The 27,985-nt window shown below is 43.4% G+C and overlaps 1 protein-coding gene across 3 annotated transcripts in view; it reads left to right on the top strand.

The window, feature by feature from the left end:
• The first annotated feature begins 260 nt into the window (after window positions 1-260).
• TEAD4 (TEA domain transcription factor 4) overlaps window positions 261-27,985 on the top strand; it is a 49,458-nt gene continuing 21,733 nt past the window's right edge. Inside the window, exons 1-3 of one of the 3 annotated variants that reach the window (XM_063148618.1) lie at window positions 261-428; window positions 8,418-8,472; window positions 14,088-14,342. In XM_063148618.1, coding sequence (XP_063004688.1) covers window positions 14,336-14,342 — 7 coding nt within the window. In that variant the 5' untranslated portion in view covers window positions 261-428; window positions 8,418-8,472; window positions 14,088-14,335. The remainder of the gene's footprint in view (window positions 429-8,417; window positions 8,473-14,087; window positions 14,343-27,985) is intronic. The other 2 variants (XM_063148617.1, XM_063148619.1) reach the window with 2 other exon arrangements.

The raw sequence follows: 27,985 nt of genomic DNA, 5'->3' as shown, positions 1-27,985 counted from the left end.
GCGCCGCGCTCCTCAGGTGAGTGTGCGCTTTGTGCCTCCGCTCCCGCCGGCGCGGCTGCCCCCCCGCTCCCATCCCATTCCATCCCATCCCCTCCCGGCCACCCGCCCGGCCCGGCATTGTTCGCCTCTCCCCGCCGCCGCGGGACCGGCGAGGGGGAGCCCCGCGGGCCCACCCCGGAGCCGCTCCTCGCCAACTTTTTTTCTGCGCGCCTTGGCGGCGGCGACGATGCCGAGCGGGAGGGTGACCCGCCCGCTCCCCCGTCCCAGCCCCCGCTCCCACCCCTGCGGGCTCGGAGGTGGGGAGCGAGGGGCAGGCGCGCACTAACAGCGCTCGGTGCTCTCTCGGCAGAAAGTCCTGGAGCTGAAGGAGGATTTGAAGCCGGTCCCCGCTGCCCCTGCGGAACAGCAGCCGCTCTTGCCTCGCTCAGGTCGGGACACGCCGTTCCACGATGGCTCTGGGCTGGAAGGGAGGGTGCGGAGCCGCTCGTGTGCGACAGGCGAGGCTCAGGCGTACAAAGGAAGCGATGGGAACATCCTCAATGGAGCCTCCCGGCTTCCCCCGCCGGGAAGGGGCTGCCGGCGCTGCCACTTCGGGAACTCGGTCGCTGGAAACTGCAGCGATGATGGGAAGGGGGGGAGAAATAGCGGTTTCTGTATGGCTCGTAGAAATGCGCTTGGGGAGGGTGGAAAGGAGGAGCAGTACTTAATGTAGTAAATTTTAATGTAAATTACGGACGATGATTTCGGGGGGAAAAATAGAACAAAAAAAAATCATAATGAAGCTTCTCTGTGTGAAGTACGTAGGTTGCTGTAGGGCATTTACCAAAAGATGGGGGGATGTTTTCCCAGTTCATTTATTCTGAAGTTAGAGTTGAGTTTTGGTGGCATGCCACAGGAAAGGATTAAAGAAACCCCAAACAAACCGAGCACAGACAAAAAAACCCAAACAAAAACCTTTCCGGAGTAATCTTTTATCTTGTGCAGATAATTCCGTTTAAACAGTTTCTTGCATGAGAAGCTAAAGATGAGGCTTTTTTTGCAGAAGAGGGAAGAAGTGTAACTCCACATGTTTTACGGACTTCTGTGAAGTACTTTATAGTGAACGATCACATATGTTAAATAAAAACCCTAACAAAAACAAAGAAAAACTCAGAACTAACCACAACTAATTACAACTTTGTTTTTGTTTAACCTGGAGTTACACTCATGTTACTTTCTAACCTTAAGAGTTGGGTTCTGTGACTCCTCTACAAATAAGCGATGCAAAATACTTGTGAAGTGCAGCGGGCTGGACAGGAGGAAAGGAGATTTAGGGATTGGATTTATTTTTCACTTTTCCTGTTGCTGGGGACAGGTCGGCTTTGCCAGGACCTGATGGCGGTGTCTGTGTGCAGGGTGAGCCGGGCATTGGTTCACCTGTCTGTCCATCTGTCTGGGTGGATGTGAGAGGTTTTATTGTTCTCCCGCAGAAGGAAGTGGGCAGCAGGACGGGGCAGAGAGTAACGGGGAGGAGCGAGAGGAGCAGAACAAGGGGAGAGCACAGTGGGGACACAGCAAGTGCTGGGGCTGGGCTGATGCTGCTCTACTCTCACCTGTGCAATTAAAGCCTCTTGGTTTCGATAGCTTGTTCTCATTACAGAGATGAGCCTGGGATCGCCCTGTAGTGAATACAGAGGGATTTATTTATTAGGGCTGCTGGATGCTAAGGGACTCTGGTTTTCTCTGGAATTCGGGTTGGCAGAGTGAAGGACAGCCAATCACATTTTCAGGTTGTATTGCAGTGGGTGCAGTCGCCTTTTCAGGTTTTCCTAAATCCCAGTGGGAATGGCTCCCTCAAACTTGAGCATTCAACCGATTTATCAATCTCTAAACCGGGCTATCAGCTCATTGTTTGTGTCTTCTTGGAGGTGGATCCTGGAAGCAAATAAATGTTCGTGAGAATGGTTACTAGGAATTTCTCTGCTGTCTTGGATCCTGCACTATTTTTGATATTTAAATTAATGCTACCAATGGTTTTGAAGGTTATTATTGTGATAAGCATTTCAATGTTGCTGTATTGAAGAACATCTGTGGGAAAATGGTATGAAAATAGTTCTGCCAAGCTTAAAAGAGAAAAAGGGCTTCGTGTCACAGTATCTTGTCTGTGGCTTGCATGAAATCACAGTTGCTGTTGGTTTTCTTACTCAGGTAGTAGTTTCACAGAATTCAAGCAGAGTAAGTAGAGTTTTGAGAGGGTTGCTGAAAAGTATTGTTTCCCAGAGTTACAGCTTTGAACTCTGTTTGCATGCTTATTCACAGCTTTCCTTCCTTGGTGTTACGTGTCCTTTTCTGTATCTTTCAGCTCTTGGTTCCATCCCAGTGGAAGCCAAGGGGTGGATCCACAAAGGTTTCTGCTGGCACTGCTGTGGAGGTGTCCCCAGGGCCTCAAAGTGCCCATTTCCTTACTTGTCACATCTCTGTGCTTTGTCACGGGCAGGGACACTAGCACTGCTGTTCGCTGCCCCGGGACTGATCCAGAGGAAAAGTAACGCTCTTAGCAAGTTTTATCATTTTTACAAGTTGGTTTTCAGCCACATCTGTCTGTTCTCCAGTCAAGTTAATCATATGGTCATGTGCTGGTGTGTCTGGAGAAGGAGGTGCTGTGACTCGGAGGGGAAGGGTGGGAGAAGAATGGGGACATTTTCTTAACAACATTGCCATTTTTCCCTACCATAAGTAGTTCTTTGGACCATGTTTACAGTAGCTCCTGTGAGAGCAATACAGTTTTCTGTTTTATCTGACCATGACTTATCTTAAAAATGTAAAATTTAGTATTACGTCTTTTTAAAGATCTCTTATACTTTGTCCATAGCTCATGTTTGTGTTTTGTTCATTTGTTGGGCTTGGGGTTTAGTTTGGTTCTTCCCTCCCACTCCCCCATGGCATGTAAAAGTTTTCTGGGGCAAGTTTTCAATCACCCCGTGTACATCAGAAAAGTTTTCTTACTCTACTGCAGCAGTTTTTGCCTTGGTGTGTATTTCTCTGAAATGATTGGTTATTATTTCTCTCTGCATTTACATCTCCTAAGTTCTTACAAGCTACTAATGAGGGTATAATAATAATATTTTTCAAATTTCTAGGTCTAATTATCGGGGGTGTTTTATACTCTACACTTTCTTCAGTTTATCTGTGTTTCTTTGTCAGAATGAGATCCAATATTCCAGGAGTTGGAGTGATTCATCTCTCTTCCTTGCCTGAAGTGATATCTGAGCCCAGGCAGATTAAAGTCACATTGGTCATTTTGCAGAAGCATTTGCTTTGCAGACAATTCTCTCATTTGTTCAGCATTCTCACTCTTGCTTGTCTTTAGCTCCTGCTTCTGGCCGGGCTTTTTCCTTGATTTTATCTCTGGGTTTTCTTTGCATTACTTTTCCAACATAGTCCTATTTGTCTCCCTTGCTTCTTTTGTTTTCTTTTTTACGCTAACACCCTTTGAATTGTTTCTACCCACTGGTGCTTGTAAACTTCATTCTGTATCACTTGCAAGTTTCTTTAACATTACTTTGAGTCAACCTTAGATCTTTAATTAAGATGTCAAAGACAACTGGACTAGCAAAGATGCCTGCAGCATCCCAGTAGATGCCCTCTGTATCTGTTGGTTCTGTTTGTCTCTCATATATCATATATACAATTATGCATAGTTTTGAAGCCATTATTCAATTTTCTAGCAATATGATCAGTGCTCTCCAAGCCAATCTGAAGTAATTTTTTGCTGTGATTTCTGTGGAGAGTAACAAATGCTCTTTTAAATCTAAACTTATTGCTTTGGTCACTGTGTTCTTTTCATTCTTTACCTTCACAGCATTTCTATCTTCCTTTGAGGAGCAATCAGGTTTATTAGGATTTACAGTAACGGATGTTCATATATTTGCAACTTCTGCCAACTAGGTAAATGCCCAGCATGTTCCTTTGTACAGCCTTGTAAAAAAGCCATGGGTTGGCATGTATGGAGCTCATTACAAGATCTGAGACTAGATTATTAGAAAGAGTTTTTTAAGGGTAGGTGGTGGTGTTTTGAGTTCTTGGGGTTTTTTGGGGATGGGGGGAGGGTTTGGTAGGTTTTTGGTTTTATTGTTCCTGCCCCTTGGGTCCTCCTTTTTCTGGAGATGATGCAGTCACTCCCCTTTGTTTTTAACACCATATGAATTAGACGTTTTCCTGCTAGGGAGGGGCAGGTTTTCCAGTTCCTGGTGCTACTGGCTGAGTCACTGGCTCTGTTTTTCTGTTCTCTTGTAGGTTTATAATTACCTTGTTCTTACCTTGGTTAGAATGTGATTGCCAAAGGGTAGGTGTTTTACCCTCCTGTATTTCTGAGACATGAGTGCCAGTGGCTTTCAGAGCCTGGGTGCAAGCCTTCAGAACATCTGCTCTGCTATTGCCAAAGAGAAAACAAATCAGTGTAGCCCTCAGAGTGCCTCCCTTCCAGCAGTATGGTAACCATTAATGACAGATGTCCAGGCAGAGTGTAATCTCTTGTAACCTGGACTGCTTGAACTAAAGAGGAAATGTCAAGAGAATGTGGAGCAGGTGTATGCTGAAATGGAAAGGGAGGATTTATTAATGTGTCCTAAGTTCATTTTACCTGATCGTACATCTCTGTAAGCTCATTGAAATAAAGCTCATTTGTACCAGACTAGCAGGACTTAGGCAGATCTTTTGGTTTGAAAATCTTGTCAGTTTAAGGGGGAAAACAAGGTGTAAAAGAGAGGTTTGTGTAAGGAGATTATGTCCAAGCACACTCACTGCTCTTTGAATTGTCTTTATGAAATTAATAAAAATATATTTATTTCTCTGCCTCCACTAGTTTGTGGAGTATTTATGTAATCAGAAGAGAATAACTGCAGGTAGAACATGTAAATCTCTGCTTCTATCCATCCAGTATGCAAACTGAAAAACAGAGCATCAGCACCTTTTTCCACTGCTTTTGGTCACAGGTTTTATTTGTAAGGACATGCTTTAAAAACTGGAGCAGAGTCTGTGGTTGGCTGTGTCCCTTTAAGAATCTAGTTTTGCTTGGCTAGCTGCCCTTGTTCTCCTGTAGATTAATCCAGCAGAAGGTATATAACCTGTTGACCTTCCTGGCAAGAAGGGTCTGGAAGGGCAAAGAGATAAATCAGAAGGTTCATACTTTCCTGTAATATCTGAGGACAAGTTTGTTTTTCAGTTTTTGACATTTCTTTTTTTAATTATTATTTTTTAACTGATTCCTGCTTGAGGTTTGGGGTTGTAATTACAGATTCTCATTATTTTAATTTGCTTTCTGTGAAATCGTTCTGTGTTCAGCAGGTTGGAGATGATTGCAGGTTTATGCCACATTTAGAGAGAGGAAAGAGTTCTGAACTCCAAATTACACTGGTCTGAGTTGAGGATGGCTTTACTGTGTCATGTATCAAACTGGTAGGAGCAGTGGAATCTGGCAGAAGTGTCTGGTGTGTGTTAGCTAGGAAATTTCACACTGTTTTACAGAAACATTGGCTTTCACAGTGTCAGCCTTGAGAACTGAATGTGTAAGCAGTGAATGCTGATCTGCTGCATGATGCAGATGGGGTGTGTACCCCAAAACTGAGCTGGGGTGGTGTCTGGATACCCCATGGGTAGGCTTCATTCATTTGATGGAGGTGTCACATTGTGGCTGCTCTTTGCTTAGGCATTGCCTTACAACAAGCATCAAACCCCTTTGAGCTCATGCCTGACTTCTACTAAAATCAAAGCACACGTGTAATTGGTTGACTGAAGGAGGGAAACTCGAAAGAGCACTGAGCCTTGGTCCCACTTTATATACCTGTTCTGCCTGTTAGTGATTTGCATTTGTCTTGAGCCTTTAGTAGAGGGCTTAGTCCTGACCAGACAGGCCATGCCCACAACACAGACCACCTGCAAGCACCACAGAAAGGGAAATTTGACTGCATTCGTGGGTTGTGTCATCACTGTCTGCCCATTCTCTTGGAAGTCTCATAGCCCAGGTTCAGCTATTTCTTTTCTTGGAGTCTGACTAGGGTTTTGGAGCTAAACATTTTCACTGCATTGGATGAAATTTGCAAATATCTGTCTCTTGTCTGAGCTCGTGTTCAGTTCTGCCATTAGTGTCATGGGGAGCTAGGTGTGTCACAGTTGTGAGGCTTTGCTGGAGCATCTATCTTTGAGCCCTAGAGAAGAGATTGAAAAATGTCATGAACAAGAGGCAGGATTAGGAAATAAGAATTTGGTTTTGATATCATGAGGTGGGCATTATGAGTCTCAGCTTAGTGTTACTTGTCAGCAAACCCTTATAATATCCTCTATTTCTAGACATGAACCCCTCTGAAGTTACCACTTGCAATTGCAAATCACTTTTAAAGTTAACATTTTCTTGCCTTGAAGTTCTTGTCTAGATTTTACCCTTATTCTGATTTTTCTATTGGGTGGTTCACTTACATCTTCATCCTCTATTTTTTTCCATAGGTAAAGTGAGGGCTTTTGAGCCCATTGGTGAGATTTTCAGAAGAACTGAGCTTCTGCAAGTTTAGGAGCAAGGTTTTTTTGAGTTGCTATTGAAAGTTCCCTATCCTTTAATGATTAAGTGAATAATACTCTTTGGGAAGATGCTGAGCTTGATTTCTTTTTGTCTCTAGCTTGGCTTGGTCATTCTCATTTCATTTTAGTCAGTCAATATCTACACTTGCCTGTACCTAAAGGGACAGTTCCAATTTTCCTGTGTTAGCTGACACTACCAATGCTTCTGTGAAGGGATGTTGATTATTTGACTCCCTCCTGGTTCCTTGCTTTCTAACCAGCTCCAGGGAGAATGACTCCTGGGGCTGCTGCTGCTAGCACCAGGGTGGCTAACCATTTTCACCCTGCCACAACCTTCATCTCTTTGGGAAGCTGTGAAACACATGCCACATGTCTTGGAAAGTCAGGGAGAATGGGAGCTCTGGGAACAGTTCCCACATGGGAGATAACAGTGACTCCCCAGGAATTCCTCTGTTCCTTTGGGAGCTGGGGCCAGCCCAGCGCGTGGCTCTGTCCCAGCACAACCTGGCAGTGTCAATCTCGGCTGCCCTTGCTGGCTGGTTTTTCTCTCCCAGCTGAGGCATGAATCGCCCGTAGTCACTCTGTCAGTCCCAGGCCCGTGGCCTTGTGATGCGGCCTGTACGTGGGAGCTGGGCAGGAGCTGCCCATGGCTCGGGACCGACCCCTGAGCTGGCCACATCCTCACTGTGGGATCAGAGCTGGCCTTTGGGTTTTGCTCTTGGGTTGTGGGGTTTTTCCTCCCCTCCTTGGGGCAGCAAGGCTCTGTGCTCTGTTTCCTTTATCTCAAATGTAACTGATTGGATGGTGTGCAAGGCCACACACAGCCTTATCTCATCACATCCTGTTTGACTGCATTATCCAGGGCTGCACTGATAGAAATCCTCCTCTCTCCTTGCTTTGATTTATATCACTCTGCTGGACACTACATCCTCTCTCTGTTTCAGCCAGAGCTAGCTGCTGCAATAATTTCAGAGTTGTTTTGCTTTGCTCGGGAAGTCAGGTGCCTTTTGAACAGCAGCTGCTGCAGGCAGTTTCGGTGCAGCAAACAAACCGAGCTTGATTTTTTGTTAGGCAGTGTGACATGCATTCAGCTGGAGCCCAGCCTCCTGTTGGATATGATCTGAGGCGAGTAGTGCTTGTTCCTTTGTAAACCAGTCTTACTCAGTGTTGAGACAGAGACAAAAATCTCACCGTGCAGCCTGTGGATGTAATGAGTTTATTACCTTGCCCAATACAGAGAGGCAAATCTCAGTTCTTTCCTCCTTGCCTGGCACTGCTGCTTGCTAAGAGCCTTTACCTCCTCTGCAGCCAGTAGCACTTATCTTAACTGGTTTTATTCATGGGTTTATGCAGCACTACTCTGCTGTCCTGGGTGGATAGGGCTATTCACAGGGAATAGCCGGCATTACTCAGGATTGCAGGAGGCCTGAGGCAAAAAGTGAGATGACAGCCAGGCTCAGCCCCTGGCTAAGCTGTTCTGGAGTGTTTGAGTGAAGCCCTCAAGAGGCCCAGTGAACTGCACCCACCCATCTGCACTGTCTCCAGGTTGCTGTAATGATGGGAGTGCAGCTCCTAAGGAGCCTGAGGAACTCGTTGCTGTCTGGTGCTGTAAAAGTGCTGTTACCTTCCTAGGAACGGTTCAGTGGTCTTGCTTCAGTTGCATTCTTAATTTTTTTCTGTAGAGACCCTATAAACATATCCATTATTTTTTTCCTCTTTTGTCTGCAAACCTTCACCAGTCTTATTTATCGTTAAATACTTGCTTTCCCTACCTTTTCCCTTTCCAGTGTGTTTTTCCTGCAGTCCTTGAGTTGCACCATCTGGGAGCTACTCATCTACTGATTGCACTAATTTTTCTCTTTCAGAGGAACTAAGCTATTCTTGTAGTGTCCCATAGAATTTCCCAGTCTTCTTCCTCTGGTAAGTTTGACTGCTACCTTCCATCTATTACCTTGAGTAATAGGTTTCTTAGTATTTCAGACTGTTGCTTCCCTAAACCCGAATCTCCTTGTGTCGCTGCATTGTGTAAGTTCTTTCGCTAGGTGTTCTGGATGGGACTAAGTGGCTGGTTGCTCCTGTTTCCAGGTTTTCTTATTGTTTTATATATATATATATATATATATATATAAAATAAACTTTATAGTTTGAGAAGCAGGATACCATCTGTTATGGCTGAACTGATTTTTTTTTTTTTTTTTTGCAAAATTTCCGACTGCTGATCAGATATGAAAATGTGGTTGGAATCCTCTATAGCAGGAGTGTTTGGCTCACGTTACACCGAATGGCGAATACGGGAATTGTTGGGGTTTGTTTGCATTTCAATGGCACCCAGGAGCACCTGTAAGGTGAAGCAATCCCTGGCGGCACAGCCCGCAGTTCCAGTGGATGAGGCCGAGGCTGCAGGGATGCTCTGGGTGAAGCAGCAGCAGCAGGAGCCAGCTCTGCAGCAGGAGTGGAACCGCCTGTGGGACTGCACAGGGCTGTGCTGGCAGGGGCCCCTGCCTGGCAGGGGTGAGTGACTCAATGGGGACCCTCTGCCTGCTGTGCTGTGCTCCATTCCAGCAGGGACAGGGGGTGGCCGTGGGCTGGGGGGAGCCTCTTGAACAGAGCAGCTCTAAGAAAACTGAACAACTGGAGGCAGCTGGCTGCAATTTTTCAGATCCACAGGAAAGTATGATTTTGTGTTGAGCAGCTGCCACAAACACTTAAGAGGGAGCTGTTACCAACAGTAATGACTGAGGGATTAATATTAGAAAGCAGATGTGTCAGACTGTGGAGTCTGTTTAAAGATGTGCTCCCTGTCAATAAGACCTTGCTGAAGGGCTCTTGGCAGCTGTCTAGCCCTGCAGGATCTCTGAATCTCAATGAGATACCACGTGTGAAAGGAAAGAGGGTTAGTGTTAAAATTATCAGAATTGGAACACTTCAACCAAAGCTGCTGGAGCTGAAAGATTTTTGTGTTTTCTCCATGGTTTTGCTTTGTGAGCGACTCAATAAGAAATGACCATGGCAGAAAGAAAAACAGGGAGCAAGAGTGAGTAAGAAATAGTATTTGGACAGAGGGAAACATAAGAAAGGAAGATAGAGATACTGTGGTGAGGAGGTGGATGTGCTCTGAGGGGCCTTATGTCTTGGAACCTGGGGGAGAACCCATGGCTGGACCCCACAAAGAAAGATACGTAATCATCTCTGGGTAAAATAAGAATGAGATCAAGATAAAGAAAACTGTAAGGTACGACCGCAGAAGTACAAAAGGCAAGGAGTGGGGCATAAGTTCAGGCTAAAGGAATCCCAAGAGAAAAAACACCAAGCCCTGTGACCTCTGGCAAAACTTGCACTTACGAACACGGGACAACATCCTCTGACTACTCTGTTCCTCAGAACTGTGCCTGGTGAGGGAATTCAGATGGGAAAGGAATTGTCTGAGCATGTTTAGGATGTCTGTTTAGTGCTTTCAGAATCAAACTCTCTCCACATCAGAAGAGAGCTTTGTGATTACAAACTCTTGCACAGGCAGAACCTTAAAAAATTTAACAAGTACTAAAATATTTAGTAATATTAGAACATTTGGTAATACAAATCACCATTAAAGTTACCAGGCTGTATGCATGTAGTTACTATTAAATAGAAGGCAGAAGCAAATGGAAAGTAGATGCTAACTGAAACATTTGTATTTTGTTAAAGATGTTATTAATGAATATTATAGAAACTTTTCTTATAAATAAGACATTCAGCATTCTCATGTTTCTGAAAAATCCTCTGGTTTTTACCTGATTGCTCATTCAGTGGGAAGCAATTCCACTGCCAGTTTTCCAGTTTGCCATCCTAATAAAGTCATTTAGCACAGGGTTTAACCCCCAGCTTCTTTTTTAGTTTGCTTTGCTTACTTTAATGAGTGGTCATCTTGGCCACCGAGTTCAGATCAACAGTGCAGGAAACAGAAGGCTTGGAAGTGTTGAGCCAAAGCAGAGACCAGGAGATCAGATAGCACTCAGCCAGAGCTCCCTGAATTACTGCTATTGCTGCTGGCACAGAGCATTGCCTGGGACTGCACATGGGCCTTACTAGTTAAGTAACATTATTTAAGACAACTTTGCAGGCCTTTTAAGCCTTTGGCATCTTAGTGATCCAGAGGCACAGAGTTATAAGGACTTCCATGGCCATTTCAGTCAATGGAATTTCTTCAGAAGTTATCAAATCAAAGTAAAAGTTTTGCTAGTGTGCTTTGTAATCTGAGTAATTACAGAGGTTTTAGCTGGAGATGGCCAAACATCCTTGATTTTAGAATCTGTATGGGTCCCCATTTTTCATCATCCGTCAGGGATAGCTTTAGTACCAAGAAGGGTAAGCAGAATCAGGACCCAAGGTGCAGAAAAGCTGGAATTGACCACAATAGCACACTTTGGTTCTTGCTGACCTGCTGTAACTTGAGATTAAACTAACATTGCTGGGCAAAGCAGGAAAAGTAATAAGCATTAAAAAAAATTGTCTGATCACTTCAAGACTTACATAATTTCTTCTGTCACTGCTATTATGTTCCACATCTCCCTTGATTTACACTAATGTGAGAGAAAGTTCACGTATTCTGTCTCTGGCTTTGTGGATTTCTCTTAAGGTACTAATGACATCTGCTCAAGTCAAGTCAGTGCAACTTTTCTTTAAGGTTTGGAGAACAGAGTCTGGAGAGTTTACACTGCACTGAATAGGACATGTTTTCTCCTCCAGTTATTCTGAAGCTTGGATTAGAATGGACCCAAAGTTTCCTGTGTCACCAAAAACTCTTAGTGCAGATGCCAAGCCTTGTAAAATATGAAATGATCAGGGTGTGTGATGGGGGGAGGAGAGTTATGCTTCAGAGATATGCTTCAGATATTTATTGAGTTTCAACTTAAGAGTGTGCCACGATGAAATCATCTGCTAGGTATTCCCCTGTGTCAGCATGGACACTAAGGAGATGAAAATAACTGGATTCAAAGCAGATGCTTTTTATGGTCATGATGGTCCTTCATCCCCTAGGAGATGACTTTGCCTGTGTGCATTGCTGGGGGATTTGGCCTGACAGCAGACCTGCAGCTTCCAGTGACTGTGGCTTTGGGAGCCTTGTAGTTGAGCAGCTGGAGATGTTTTCACTTGGTGTGAAACCTGCTGGCTCCTGTGAGATTTACAGCTCCCAGTGCAGGTGATTTGATGAATGCACTTGCTGTCACACCTTGGGTTTCGTTCTGAACCCTCTGTTTTTCAGCCTGTCACCACAAGTTACAACCAGCCTGGGCCTTGTGTTTGTGGATATTTTGATGTGTGTGTTAACTGTGGAGGGTCTGCAGAGCCTCCAGGGACTAGGGGTGCTTGGGGAAATACAAAAGGAAGATTTGGAGCAGGGAACTTCTCTTTCCCTGTCAGTGTCTCCCTGTGGAAAGCTTACTCCTCTACACGGATTCCCCAGCAGGACAATCTCTTAAATACCCATGTAATTTTTTTATTAGCATCTGTCAGTGACAGGGGGAATGTTTGGGGAGGGAAGAAACTGTTACCCTTCATTTTAGGGTCTCTTAAGTCACACTGCTGACCTTGGTGCCATTCACAGTGTGCTGGGATGTCTGTCCCAGTGGTAAAAGGCCAAGAGTGTGTTCCCCTCTCTGCCCCTCTCACCTCCCATTGTATTATTTCTTTCCAAGTTCATTAAATGGATCAAGAGGGTTGAAATAATCTCATGTAGGTGCTGAAATGAATGGGTGGGCTGTGGTAGACCATTCCAGTGATTTGTGTGTTTCAAATACTCTCACAGGAAATAAGTCATATACTGGGTTTTCTAAATGTCTTTGTGCACCATTTGTTAAAATGCTGCATAGCACACTGTGTCTAATTATTTGTCTAATTTATATTGTCTGTATTGAAATTAGTCAAAGGCACAGTATTGTCTTATTTCCTTAGCTTTTGGAGATGCAAAATATGTATTTGCTGCTGTCTAAAGTCATTAAGGAGCAGCAAAACCTTCTGAGAGCCAGTGTTGCCAAATCTTTACAATTTCAGGTTTTGAAATGTTAAAGTGCTGCAAGAATTTCAGCTTTTATTAAAAAAAAATCTGGTGATTATGGTCTTGGAGAAGATTTAAAAAACACAAAATCCAAAGAGGTAAGAAACTAAAGAAAGACTTGAAAAATGTTTGTCAGAAAAGTTTCTGGAGCTATGAGCCCTGAATTTTTGAAGTTCTGAGCTTGAATGAATGGACTGTTTTTCCCCTATATCAACTACTGCATGTATATTTTTTTTAATGACTAGTTTTTGACAAATACAACACCCAAATTTCTACTCTGTTCCCGTTTACATTTTCACTGTGATATTTCTGAGCTAGAGAGTTGCCATGTCAGACTTCTCTTCTTACTCATGTTCAGTGCAGGTTTGTTGATTCTGCTGCTTTTGGAAAAGCAGTCCTTATTCTCATTTTCTTGCTACCTAGCTCAGTGAGAGAGGGAAGAGGGAGGGAAGTTTTGAACTCTGGCTGGATTCTCAAATGTTGGTTTGTGAACATTCTTTGTAGCCCAGATAACAAAGCTATTAAAATGATAAACAAACAGCTTTGGGATTAAGGCAGAAGAATTATCTGTGTCTTTAGAAGCCATTTATCTCCTGCCTGGTTGACTGCAAGTGTCTGTGTGGTCTGAAGTAAATTTCTCAATGAGTGTTTCAGCAGCTCCACTCAAAGGCTTCAGCCTCTCCTGTAGGCATTTACAAGTAGAGTATAATTTATTGTAGTTTTCAAGAGATAGCAGCTGCCTGCTTAGGTTCAATGAGAAACCAAATTCTGCTCCTGCCCAGTGGCAAATCTAATAGCTTGAGACTAGAAAGTGATGAGGGGGCAGAGAGGCAGAGGAAACTTGAAGGAATTTGCCCAAAGTCGTTCTGAGGATGAGCAGTAACAACAGGCTAAGCACCTTGGTTCTTGACCTGCAACTGGTGCTGTAATCCCTGTACTCATGGTGCCTTCTGCTCCTGCCAGGATATGGGGTTTGGAAGGCACTGCATTAAACTGTCCAGGAATGGCTTTTTAAAAGCACAGCTGATCCTTGAGAAGAAATGTCAGCGTTAGAAGTGACACCAACTACTAACTCTGATCCAGTGAAACAGTATCTAAGAAAATTTCAATCCCAGTGCTCAGTGATGACTGGATAATTCATCACTGCTGTAGTGTTTCACACAGGCTGAATCCCTCTATGTGTGCTTTGGAAAGTTAAATAACAGTGACATGGACAATGACAGTGCAGGGAGAAAGAAATAAAGGAGATAAAGACACAAGAAGACTCCTGAGGAGAACTGGGAAGTGACAGAGGTAATGAACCGAAGAGAAATTGGAGCAGAAGGATTTGTAGAAAATGTTTTCATCTCAACACAAATAAAAACCCAACATGTGGTTCAGTTATCGTTTAAGATAAACTTGAAGTAAACCCCTCCTAACTGAGATTTTTTTCAGCTTTTTTTGCTTTAGAATCTCCTCGGAGGGTTTCTAACTGCCCGGTGGGATGTGCTTGCCCTTGCAGGTTCTGAGTCTGCTCCTCCGCGTGGCACCTTGGAGTTTCTAGCTGGCACCATTACCTCCAACGAGTGGAGTTCTCCCACCTCCCCTGAGGGGAGCAACGACTCGGGGGGCAGCGAGGCCTTGGACAAACCCATCGACAATGACGCCGAGGGCGTGTGGAGCCCGGACATCGAGCAGAGCTTCCAGGAAGCGCTAGCCATCTACCCGCCATGCGGCCGCCGCAAGATCATCCTGTCCGACGAAGGCAAGATGTATGGTAAGGAGAGAGAGAGAGAGACAGGTCACAGCACAACGCTCCACACAGCCTGCCCCTGCTCCAAATGATGCTCTGAGAATTCCCTTCTCTCACGTGTTCCCAGGCTGGTGCCGTTGGTTGCCTGGAGTCTTATTTAGGAAAATGGGTGTGACATTGATGAAGCAGAAAGCGTTATAGGTATCTTTTTCACGGGACTATCCATAAGGTAGATCTCAGAGCTGAGCATGCTACTGAACTAATCTTTATATATAAATATATGGCTTCATGGTGTGACAAAGCCTATCTTTTACGGCATCTCTTCTTTGCTGCTCTTGTTGGAGGTAAGAACAGGTAATGGTCTGCGTGTCTGGTGCTACAGGAAAGAAGCTCAGCTCCTGAAGCCCTAAATGGCTCTGCTGCTGTGCAAACACCTACACTTTAACTACCTACACTTTTCAGATGTTAAGGGTGGAAGGTTCTGTGTACTGCTTTTCATTGCAATTTGCTGTCTCATAACTCTGGCACAAGTATCTTTCACCTGTGGGTTCTTCTCATCTAGCTAACTAGATACCCAGCCCTGAGTACAGAGAGGCTCTGGCTTGCAGCTGCAGCAGAAGTCAATTTTATATGTGGCAGACATGCTTTTGAATTGTTTTTTTTTTTTTTGACCTTTTCGACAGTTAAAATTTCTTTTGATTTTTGTTAACCAAAAGCTGGTTTGGCCTGGATTCTCTAGCTGAGAATTGCAAGAATCCACCTGGTAATTCTGTGACTAAAATGCAAAGCAAAGGTTAAATACCCAGTATTTGGTTTTAAGTCTCAAGGTGGACAGTTTCTCCAAACTCTAGCAAGGATCTTATGGAAGACAGGTCTCTTTCTACCCAGTCGGTGCTTGCTTTTTTTTCCCCCCCCATACATTGGAATCTGCCCGTCTTCACAGGCCCCATCACGGATGCTCCGTGCATGCCCTGGAGCTTCCTACGGGGCACTTCACAAGTAATTCTGCAGGTTTCTGTCCGCCCATCAGGCCATTGTTCCCCGAGCAAGGGAATGGATTGCTCTGACTGCGGGAGCGTGGGTGGGGTCTTGTTTACATGGCCTTATCTGCAGTGGATGGTTTTACTGGGTACAACACATCATTGTACCCGGGAAGAGCAATCGGGGTTGGGTAAGGCTGGTCACCCTGAGGCTAATCTGGGGCCAGATTAGGCAGACATCAATTCCTGCTCTGAGCTGGTGCAGGCGTTTGTATGGTTGTGCTATGGAAGCAGCTGGGGAACTAATTCCGTCTAAAACTAACATGGCCAGAAAGGAGAAAAGATGTGAACTTTCATTTCGATACTGCTCAGCATCTTGTGCTGGTATTTAGAGAAAGGATGGTGAGATTGGGAATGAGCAACCATGACTGAGCTCAAAGTAAGACTGCTTCTTTAGGGACCAATGCTTGCTTAAAATGTTACTCAGACTAAAATATTACCTGAGAATCCACCCCATGGTTATTAAGCATGAACTAGTGACATGGCTCTTGTTGCTCTATGTCTGCACTGCTTTTCATGATTGGTGACTTTTAAAATTACTGGTGAAAAATTACAGTTGTGTTTTAAGAGTGCATTAATTTACTAAACATTTTGCCCCTGAAGTATTTCAGCTTTGGAGTGAATGTGTCAGAGCAGAGAGTGAAAGACAAAAAAGAAATGAGAGCAAAAGTGAAGCACAAAGGGATACAGAAGCCAGTGACACTTGGCTGGGCCTGACTTAGCATGGATTGGTGTTAAGTGGAACACACCTAGTTGACTGGACTGGTGAACTGCAGAAGGTAAATAACCTTCTTGCAGGGTGAAAGGTTTAGGGCAGGCTCAGGGAGAAGAAATGAAGAGCTTTTCTGCAAGCCCTCCCCCCTATTCCAAATGGGACAGTGTCCCTGCTTGCCTTCAGTGCACCTGTTCCTGGTGTGGATGGTTGGTTCAGCGTGCTCCTGACAGAACCCAGGCACTGATTTATGCCCTCCTTTGCTTACTCGTCTCCAGGATCCAGGCCAAGGAAGTGGGGCCCTGTCTGGGATCTATAGAAAGATATGACCGGGCAGGGAGAATAAATATAGTCCCTGATTTCATCTCCAGTGCTCACAAGCCAGCTTGTGGAACAGGGCAGGCTCGCTGTGGAGCTGGCCCTGCCTCTGAAGGGATGGTTATTTATCCACCCTGTGACTGACTTGCACAGAGCCCTCTGAACCAAGGGGTGAGGTGTTACAGAGAGCTCTTTATGCCCCTTTCCCCTGAAAAAACTGGAACCATTTAACTGTTTCTCACTGCAGAGTGGCTCGTGTGGTTATGGGCAAGATGTTCCAGGTCTCAGAATTTCTTCTATGTGCAGTTTATATGCCTTAATCTTTTGTGAAGCAGCCTGTTGTCAGTTCAAAGTTGGCGGCTTTTAGCTGAAGTGTACTGAGGTAATATGAAGAATTTGTGCTGTTTTGCTTAAATGCATTTAAATTTGTACAGAAAGTTGTGTTTCAGCCTCTACACAGGCCTCATGCTCATGTTGCCGTGCCTCTTCAAAGTTGGCTTGTTTACAGCTCTTTAGGCAGCACTGCTGATTGCAGAGTGAGCACCATTCCCTCTTCACTCCAAAGTCAGCCAAGCTCTTCTCTGTACACTGATAATCTGTGTCCTGATTCCTTTGCTGACTTTCCTTTCATTATCTTTTTCCATACTAGACATGTTCCACTCCTGCATGGAGGCAGCTTCCTGACTGAGTAAGCTCATGGCACAGCCCTCTCTGGGTGCCAGCCCTTTCCAGCAGGCTTTGCTGGACACCTGCTTAAGGCACAAGCAGCTGTCTCCTGTGATATGGAATGCTGTCCTTTCTCCAAGTCGTTGTGTTGAGTGTGGGGCACTTACTGCTCTGGTGACTTCTGGTACCACTAAGGTCTTGCAGAATAATTTTAGGAGTCCTGCCTGCTAGAACACCGTGGGGGTACAGCATTACAAGTATGTAATTTATGTTTTCCAATAATGTTTTTCCATGGGAGAAATCATACCTGTAGCATTTGTACTAAATAAGCTGTCACAGAATTAGGTGTTGGGTGTCTCCTGGCATCTTCAGTACTGATGTAGAGAGAGTAGAGTGAAAAAGCTTAGTAACTTTGTGAGATATTCATGGAGATGTTGAATAGACCAGGTCTCCCAACATTACTGAGAGCAGAGAAATAAGAAATGGTAACTTGCAAACCTTTTTTGACATTACAAAAGAGACAATAAGATCTTGGAAAAAACCTACTGATTATCTTAGCTGTCCAGTGCTCCCTTGCACCGCAGGAACACCTGGCTTAAGGCACTTTTTTGCAAGAGGGTCTAGAATTGGTGGCAGTTTGTTGGATGGCTGTTCTGAAGGAGTCAGTAGCTTGGCAGCTGCTTTTCAAACAGCTCAGCCATTCCTGTGCTGAGCAGGGAGGGGCAGACAGCTGGGGGCAGTCATCCATCTCCCAGGCTGGTGCCATCTGTTTGTGAACTGCTGATAGGAAATACTTAGAGATGTCCAAAGCTTAGAGGCTGAGAGATAGAAGCAGGACAGTCAACCGTGTTACTAGTTAAAACTTGGAGCAGGCAGTGGACCACGAAGTCTTGCTTTTACAACGTGACTTAAGATGGGATGAAAGGTCAGTCTGATGCTAAAAGCTGCCAGGTCACAGATGTCCCTCCCACCCCTATTCTGAAATGATTAGGTAAATTTGCAGGACAATGCCTTTATCTCAAAGGGATAAGTTATCATTTAATGTTCTCTCCAACCTCAAAGAGTCACTCAAAGAAGAACTGACAAGCAAACGCATAAATCCAAAGAAGCATAAAACTTACACTCCTGTCCTGGCTCAAACACTTCTTCAGAGGAGGGAGGAGCATGGTTGTTATTTAAAATATGGAAACCTACAAGGTAAGAGTCTTCAAATGCTTTCCTCCTGTATTATAGTTTAGCATCTTACCTGGTGATGTTTCAGTCAAATCTATTAAAACATGCTGAGAAGGTGCTCAGTTGACTGAATGTTCCAGGTAATTGCTAAATTTCTATTTCAGCTGTGATATTCCTCAGAGAGATACTTCTGAAGCTCCTGTCCCTTCCATTATTATGACCTAGTGAACTCCAGAACTGCCCTTTATCCCATGATTTTGGAAGAAAAAAGGAATCTCGTATTTTAAACACTACAAGACAGACAAAACTTGGATTAGTGGACAATTGGTTAGGATGCAGACTTTGCCCTCCCCTCTGGTGGTAGGTGTAATGTTTCTGGAGTTGCTTAATAATGAGGTTTTGTTTCACTCAGTCATCTTTCAACTTTGCTTTTGTGTGGCTCTGGTTCTTTGTTGTCAACTAGACGAAGCCAGACTTCTGGAGACATTGGCAGTGGGTTAAACTTCTGCTGGAGTTTCTCATGCTTTTCCTTCCGTCTCCTTTGTAAGCCAGGTTTATGGTTCTTTGTGTTAAGCTGTATGTCAGTTTAACTGGTGTTTTCTCCATGCAAACATGAAAAGAAGTATTTTTGCATTAATTCCAAGCATTTCTTAAGTATTGAGAAATTTGCCACTTTTGAAATACCAACCCACCAGGAATATTCTTGCAGTTAATAGTACTGGCTGTGGCATCTTTCCTCAACATGCTTAGTACTGAATATAAATATAGTAGCAATCTTATTGAGTACTACATATTATCAAAATTATCATGACTCCTTTTGTGGGGGCTTCATTTTGTTGGTTTAATAAAGGGCACAAATTTTTCCTGTCCCTTTTGATTTTTTTAGCAGCTTTGTAGTCCCATATTTATCTGTCAGGCTTAAAAACCAAGTGAGCTGTGTAGTACTACATTTTCCCCATTGCATATGTCTTCAGCCACAGAGTTTTAATCACATTTAAGTGACTTCATTGGCAATATTGCATTAACCCTTTTGGTTCTTCCTCTGACTTTTTAATTTTTAAATTTCAAATTTTTTGTAATTCTCTAAGATTCTTCTCTAATGTAGAAAAATCTAAAATTCTCTAAGATTCTTCTCTAATTTAGAAAAATCTAAAAATATTTTTCTCTAATTCTCTAAGAGTTGATTTGTAGTGGTATATTGTCAGAAAGGCGTTTGTTTGTTTGTTGGGGGTTTTTGTGGGTTTTTTTTTTTTTGCATTGTAGATAACACATACAGTTTAACTGATTTATAATTTAGTAGGCCAGATTTTTGTTTTGTAGGTGTATCTACTCACCTTCCTTTTAACTTAGAGACTGTTTATATTTCATTTTTCATCCTTTTCCCTCATTGCATGTTATTGTTTTACTTCTGCTCTTCTTTTGGATAACTTTACACATTTCCAGTGATCTTCTGAAAAGTTTAGTTTTAAAAAGCCTTAGTGTTCTTTTACGTTTTAAAACCCACTTCCTTTTTTCACAATTGGCTTCAATACTATCAATTGCTAATTTGCTCTTACTTACTCTTATTAATTAACCAAAATATTAATTATTGCTCCTACTTTGGTTTTACTTTGGTCTTAACCAAATAGTTAATTATTGCTATTACTTTTATTAATTAACCAATTATTGCTCTTACTCTTTTCAATGAACCAAATATTCATTAATACTTTAAAAATTCAGATAGAATTTAAAATCTGGGAACAAAAACCCAACATGGAAAATGAAAATTAATAGTGCCCAGTGACTTGGGTGTCTTCTCTCTTTAAATCAAGTGCATGTAAAGCTATCTTCTGCACAGGATTCTGCAAACACGTTACCAGAAAGATCTCAAAAACATGGAGTGAGTTCTGAGAAGAGCAAGCATACCAGACTTAACATTGAGCTCTGGGGGTTGAAGGGACTGATTTAGGAGGAAAGATTAAAGTAGCTAAATATACATAGCTTGGCTAAGTGATGACTGAAAGGTGGAGGGTGGGGGGACACATAATAACAGTCTAAAAATATTTGAAGGGTGTTAACATTTAGGAGGGAGAGGGATTTTATGTGGAACATGTGAGCATGACTAGGATTAATGGGGGAGAAAGAAGAATATAGGATGGATATCAGCAAAGGCTCCAGGACAGCATGGTGTTCAGTGCTGAGGGATCTCTCTCCTATGAAAGGCTACAGTAGGAGTGCTGTTGTTTGGGGCTTTTAAAATTGTATCAGACAAAACTATTAAGGATTGTATTTGTAGAACCACTCCCAGAGAATGGTGTGTCTGCATGTGCACATGTGTATCTGTGAATAAGAGGAGGATTCCAGATGGGAAGTGCTGTGGTTTTACACAGGAAACAAGAGAACAGTGGGCATTAGGTGGCTTTACTCTGCAAATGTCTGCATTTTTTTGTCAATTGTTAGTATTGTGATTCATACTACCTGTGGTTTTGTGACATGAGCATGTTTATTTAAGTGATTGACGCAGGAGCCCTTCCTTAGGTCTGAAACAAAAAGAGCAGACTTCTAGGTAAATTCCAGGAGTGCTTTCTCAGAGTTTGTCTTCTGTCAATTAGCCACACATTGACTAGAGAAGGATGACAGCATTTCTCAAGAAAGGGTGTGCATATACATGGACGGGGCTGATAATGTCAATATGCAGATTGTGTGGACACCTGGCCTAGGAAAGAAGGAACTCTTCAGTGCAAGTATGAAAAACCTATCAAGTGAGCTTTCTTTTAAAGTCTCTTTCAGAGGCATTCCTTAAACAAAACCAGTGTGAAACAACATTACCTTTCCATTTTCTAGCACCCCAAGTGAAGGGAAGCTGCTTGTTCAGAAAAAGCCAGTTTTACAGCCAAAAGAACAAGCAGTGTTCTCATTCATGTAGGATCCAGATAATGAGCACAGGAGAACTAGGGCTGTCTATTGGTCTAAACAGTTGCTCATTAGCTAATCCATAACAAGCCCTGTATTGTCTGTGTGTGGTGAAGATCTGGGCAGCAAAGCTGGGAAGGCTGTGTGCAGTTTGTGCCCAGACAGATGGTCCTGTAAATCTGTTGGTCACTGGCAGGGCTGACTGAAACCTCTGGGGCCTGGGTACACCTGCTGCTGGAGGGTGCACAGCCAGCAGCTGTTGCTCATTGCTGTCACCTCGAACTTGTGACCCTCCTTCTTCTGGGTACTCCTTCACGTTCTCAGTCTCACTCCATGCACATAAACAGCCAGACTCTTGCTCTGTCTCTGCTTCTTGAACAGGAAATGACACTTTTCATGTAAAATGCCTTTAGAATCACTCCTCTTTCCTCTTGGGTTTGATTTGTACAATAGTTGCAAACGCTTTTCCAGGAGTCTGTGGGCTGGAGTGTAACCAATGCTTGCTGAGGTAACCCAATAGCAGTGCCCAAGCTGCTGACTGCAAGGGCTGCAGACTCAGGCAGGTTTCTAAGCATGGCAGTGTTGCAGGGAAACACACAGCACGTGTGGCACTCAGTTCAGTGCTGCTTTCAACCCTGACTGGGGATTAGGAGCCTTCCTGCATATAAACACGGCATCATCAGCTTTGGTTATAGAATGATAGAAAATGGTGCTGGAAAAGACCTTCAAAAGTCATTTCATCTGCTCCTGGGCTCAGAGGCAAAGCCAGCTGTACTTGTGATATTCATTTTTAGTCTGATCCTTTATGGCTAAAGTTGTGGGAAAGTGATTTGACAAATCTAGATACAGAAGTTTTCATATATAAGGTAGTTGAAGCACCTAGATTTGTGCAAATTCCCTTCTGGATCCATGTGCATTTTTAGGTATCTCTGCAGCTTAAATAGTTTTGTCGTCCTCATGTTCCTGCTCTCCGGCCTGAATCATGGTTGCCCAGGTTTCTATCAGACTTACACTGTAAACTCAGCCAGGGAACAGGTACTTAAAGAATCTGGAACAGAATTGTGGTGGTATTAGAAGAAAGCGAGCAGGGTGGGAAGGAACAGGGAATATCACAAGCCATTGTAAGGAATTTTCATGATCTTGGCAGAATTCAGCTATTACCCAGACCAGTCCCTGGGTGACTATGCAATTATTTAATCTGTTTTTCTGCTAGATTTTTCTGTTCACATTCTCTTTTCATCTGTTACAGAGTGTGACATCTTTAACAACTATCCTTGATAATGTTGGGATGGTGTAGAACTGTTGTGTTGAGACCAAGATTATATTTCCTTCAGAAATGGTGAGATGACCTTACAGTTCACAGCAGAAGGAAAGAGGGAGTTGCTAGTCTTGCTTCCTTGCTCCCCTGCTCTGCTTCCAGTTTTGTGCTCCTGTTCTTTAGGCAAACACCAGTTTCTAGTAGACTCCTTGTGGATGCATTTTAGATTGCTAAACTGATAGCAAACTAGGTTGGCAAAATGAGCTGGACAGATTTCTGCCAGATTAGAGTTGAAATCACCCGTGGAACAGTCCTGGTGAGAGGGAGGGAAGGGGAAAGGCAACCACATTTTTCAGGAGTGTCCAGGCATTTGTTTCTGCTGATTCTATATGTTAATGGCTTAAAGTGATCACAAGCAATGGATGCACTGTAAATCAAGATGCCATGAACAGAAGTTGAGTGGTGGCAGCCATTCCACTTTAAAAAATCAGTATTCATTTATTTATATAATGCAAGAACAGTCTCAGTGTTCTTTTGTTCTCCTTGCCAAGTAAAGCAGTCGTGGTTCCTCACAGGACTGAGCCAGACCAGAGCAGCTGCCCTGAGAACTGCATGGTCGTGCAGCAAGTGGCTGCACAGATCTCACAGACTCCTTTTAGCTCTAGTTTCTGTTGTAGCTGAAGCTTTGAGTGCTTGATCAGCATTCATCTGGGCTTGACCAGGCTTGATCAGGCTGTCATCTGGAAACATGCACAAGATGAGCACGTGGGGCAGAAATCTGCCAGAAACTCTGTACTCTTGCTGCTGGCAGGGGCAGCTGACCACAAAATCAGTAGAAAGGTTCAAGTTTTTGCTATCCCTTAGGGCAACATCACTGAGAATTGCTTTCAGATGACTCACAGTTATTAGAAGATACCGAAACAGCAGACACTTATTGATCTAAAGAAGAATTTAGCAGATGTTCAGGTCTGTAATGTAGAATTTGGACTGATGTTAACTGGAAAACGCTGTTACAGTTAAGGATGTGTTTCAGTGCTACCCTCAATAGTCAAGTTTCTCTGAACCGGGGCCTTGGTGAGTAAAGTGTCTTAGTGCCTCCATAAGGTCATTCTCAGGTGTCCCAAGAGACTGAAATCTGTAGGTTTGACATGCCTTTCCGTGTAGGATTGTTGCTGGCTCTTTCAGGTGTTACCTGATACACTCCCTGGCATATGAAGGACTCATGTTACTATATGCATCTGCTTTGGTGTAATTGTGGGATTTCCCAGCCAAACTGAATCTAAACTCTTTCTGTAGGGTTCTTATCAGTCTTAACCATGGGAAGTACCAGAACAAGTCCCAGCTCTGCTCCTTTTGCAGCCCTTAACGCATATATGGAAGAGCACTTATTGGATGGATTAACTTACATTTCTGTGGCCTGAGGCGATAATGTGGGAAAATACAGCTGATGAGGACATTCTGTTTATGCACTGAAAAGCACTATTAAAGACTGAGGTGTGGTGAAGAGCTGAATTGCCTGGAGCTTCCCATTAGGCTGATGGGGAGGGACTTCTGCCTGTGTACATTGTTGTACCCTAGAAAATGCCGACCTTTACAAGGAATAACTCCACATGCCCTTGGGGCAGTAATTAGAAGGCAGTTTAACGCTGTTTAGCCTTTAGACAAATGATGCAAGCACAGGAAGTGCCTTGCCCATTTTCTTACCAGCCTGTTTGTGTGTGAGGGTTAGGTGGAGTACAGTTCCAGGCTACAGTTTCTCTGGTGGCAAAACTGGTTTAAGAGGTTCTGCCCCAGTTCTTCCTCCGGTCTCTTTGCCGTGCCACTGCCGTGGTTAATGTGACCATAAAATGAACTAGTTCACCAATCCATTTTAAAACGGGCTGATGGGGGGAAAAACAAATCAAAACCAACAAAATCCATGTGAGGATGGGGAGTCGTATTTTTTTCCTTTTTGGTAATTACAGTGGTGCATGTCAGTCTTTCCTCCCCTGCCCCCCTCCCCTTTTCCCATCAATTTAGTTGGTACAGCTGCACACAGGAGTTGATGGAATGTTGCAGGAGGAGGATTGACAGCTAAGGAGAGGGAAACCTCTTCACTTTGTTCGAACTACACCCATGGTGACTGACTTTTCATTTATCTCCAGTTCTTGTTTGGGACCAGTAAGAGGCTTCCCCAAAACTGCAGGGTCTATAATTGTTATCCCCCACCCATATACCTTGTGTGAAGCATCTTAAGCTGACCATCAAGAAACAGCAGCTTCTAAATGGTGGTAGCATTGTTTGTGTTTCTGGCTGTGAATTTAGGGTGTGTAGTGGCAAAGGAGAGGGGTAAACACCTTTCCAGCAGAAGGCCTTTTACACAAGAGAGGGTTTCAGTGTTTAGACCAATTAGTAAATGAGACAACCGAGTTTTATGACCTTGGACAGATGAATAACCCGACTGCCATGTGAGGGGCTTGACTGGTACATTCCGCCCAGCAAATAAAGCTTTGAATTTCTCATTTCAGAAGAGGAAGAAGCTCAGAACTTGCACTGTCAAATGATGAAAATTGGTATTTTGGGGAAGAGCTGACTGTGATGGTGCTAATCACTTCAACGTTGTGTTTTCAGGCTTTGGCTGTTTTGATGTTTTTCAAAAATACTGGCCTATCCTTCTTTGATTCTTTATCTCAAAATCCCCTTACTGTATGGAGTGAATGAGCTCAGAGAATCTTTGTATGGAAGTTTCATCCTGAGAAAATTCAAGCAGGGAATAAATTATCAGAGTGAGGAAATTTTCTTCTTCCAGCTGAATATGAAACTCATTGGTGTGTGTAACTCTGCTATGGAAACTTGAACCTGAGTATTGATCACTAAAGTTCTGCTCTGGTGGGGTCAAAGATGTCTTCATAGGATGGGTCAGTGCCATAAAATGCAGTATGGTTTTCCACGGTCATGGGAAATTGATTAGTGTGATGGTCATAGTGGTGTATTAAGTTCCAATATTGCCTCCTGAGTAGAGAAACCAAACAAAATCTTCTCACCAAGGCTCTGGTGAAAAAACATGGTTTGTGATGAAAAGTAAGTCTTAATAAAGGTAGCATTAAAACTTTATTATATTAGTAGAAGTTGGATGTCTGTGCATCTTGATAACTATCAAAAAGACAAAAATGTGGTTTCTGACACATTTCTGGCAGAGCTGATGTCCAGGAAGACATTTAGCATAGCTGGGAGGAGGAAACAGTGGAATGAGAGATGGGAAGTAAGGCTGTGGAGGGAGCTATGGATGGGGCAGACCCCAGTAGCAGTTAGTCCTGTGTGGTCATGCAACCACACTGCTTTGGTCTAAAGTGTCTGTCTGGTAGGACTTGGTTGGCAGTCGGTTTTGCTTTGTATGCACAGAGAAACACTGACATTTGGGGGACAGATGAGGTGTCCTTACCTTCCCTCTTTTGTCTAGATTTATTTGTCTGATGCACACAGTTCATTATGTTTATGCTGATTGTAACCAACAGTTAATTAAATAAGTTCAAGGAGATGGTCATGTCCCAGGAGATATCACTAAGTGACACAAAGAGATTGAAATGAGAATTGAGATGGCTTTCTTGACCTTGGTTTGATAAACCTTTCACTGGATACAGCTGGATAGTTGCTTCTCCTCTAGAACTAGTTATAGGTAGTTGTTAGTGTTTGCTTTGGGTACAGAAAGATACTGAATCTGCCAAGAAACATGCAATTTCCATGAAACATGATGCTTCCATGCCATTTCCCACTGAAAGGATTTTGATCACTGAATTCTTTGATCTCACTTTCTTTGGCAACAGGTGTGTGAGGAAATGTAAGTCCTAAAGAGATACTGCTTACAAGAGGCAGAAAAATTAATACACCTTTACTAACAGTCAGCATGAAGCTTTGAGGTAGGACTGGAAAATGCTTTCTATGGTGATGGGAATTCCCTTCGTTTATCCCTCTTCTTTACAGGAAGACACTTCTCTGCAGTTATATTCAAAGGTGCACAGGTGTAAAATGGAGAATCCAAAAGCCTCCTTATTCAATGCTCTTAGCAATTCCTTCCTGCATAACTATTCAATGCAGAATTTTGCAATTTAGTGTAAGATGGAATGGGAGCCAGATTGCTGCCCTTGGAAATTTATCTGTTAAGAATGAGAGGTAAAGAATATTCTGTAAGGCAGTATCTCTTGGCTGCTTTTTTTTTTTGGTGCCATGCTTCCCAGGGGAAGGCTCTGTGGAGGATAGAGGTGCTGTGCCACGGTTGGAATGTTGGCTGGAGCTCCGTGAAACCCAATGCGCGGTTTCGACAGAGGAGTCACAACTGTTGGCAGGTTCTGGTGACCATGGCAGACCTCAGCGGGAGTTATTCTAAGAACACAACATATGATCAGATTACTGAGGGACACTTTACATGGCTCTAAAAAATGAACCATCTGACAGTTTATGACAGCTCTGCCTGTTCCAGCCAAGTGAGGAGTGCTGGTCTTTGCTGACCCTGCAGCCACGGCTGTGAAACAAAGAAGGTGCCTTCCAAAGCCTGTGAGCATACAGGCTTCCAGCCACATAACACCTGCTTACATCTAACTACTGATAAGAAACACAAAAGACATTTAGGACTTGCTTCTCTTGTAGTTTTGATTCATGGTAATTTAATACTGCCTTGCTGCAGTTTACTGGGCTCGGCAATTTACATAGTTCTATATTTAGTAATCCCTGTGATGAATGTCTTTGTAGAGTGATCTGTTTGTTTGGTGGTGGTTTTTTGTTTAGGCTTTTTTTTTTCTTTTTTCTTTTTTTCTTTTTTCTTTTTTTGTGCTACCAGTATCTTTATTATCTTAATATAACCTGCCACTTTTCTGTTTTAACCTGACTGTGAGGACACACTTCTGGAATACGAAGACTGTATGAGAGGTATTAGCAAGTGGAAAGTGAATTCTAAAACTGGAAATTTTGATGATCCGCAGTTAAATGCTTTCTGTGTAGAGTTTCTTTGTAGAGAATTTCTGTACTGGTATCTAATATCTGCCATTTGTACAACAATTTCCCCCCCCCACTAGTCTTTTTTGGTGAAGTATATGGCCTGAGAAGACTTTGCAATTTTTGCTGCTGCTGTTGTCAAAGACAAACAGGTAAATGCACACTTAATGAAAATACCTCCCAGTTTCCCAGGCCTGACTACAGTTTATTGTCTCTCCTCCCTGCTTCCTACTCTGTTTCCCTTCTTTTGTTCTCTCTAACACTCAGTCCCTCTTAATTCCTTTGATGAAGTGCTGGGTGACGCAGGAGATTGGCATCACTGTGTAAAGGTCTCTTTCTGCCAATTCCTGCTTTTTTTGGTTTTGTTTTGTTTCCCTTCTGGTGCTCCTTGTTTCTAGCTGCTTGTCATCTCTGCATGGGTTTTCAGTGGGCTGCAGTCCTTTCAGGGCTGTCTCTGCCCTGGTGTGGGTGCTGCAGTTGCCTCAAAGTGTTCTTCTGTCATGGAGCAACTTTTTCCAAGATGACTTTTCCAGCCACATCCCCAGGAATGTCCCCTACCATGTCTCCTTTTCTCTATATTCATCTTTTTACATATCTTGTATTTCTCCTGTGCATTCTCATGTCTCCTTTTGTGGTTCCT

Source organism: Melospiza melodia, chromosome 2, assembly GCF_035770615.1.
Source record: "Melospiza melodia melodia isolate bMelMel2 chromosome 2, bMelMel2.pri, whole genome shotgun sequence".
Taxonomy (NCBI): Eukaryota; Metazoa; Chordata; class Aves; order Passeriformes; family Passerellidae; genus Melospiza; species Melospiza melodia.
The sequence above is the reverse complement of the archived record's forward strand: the minus strand, read 5'-3'. Positions and strand labels throughout refer to the sequence as shown.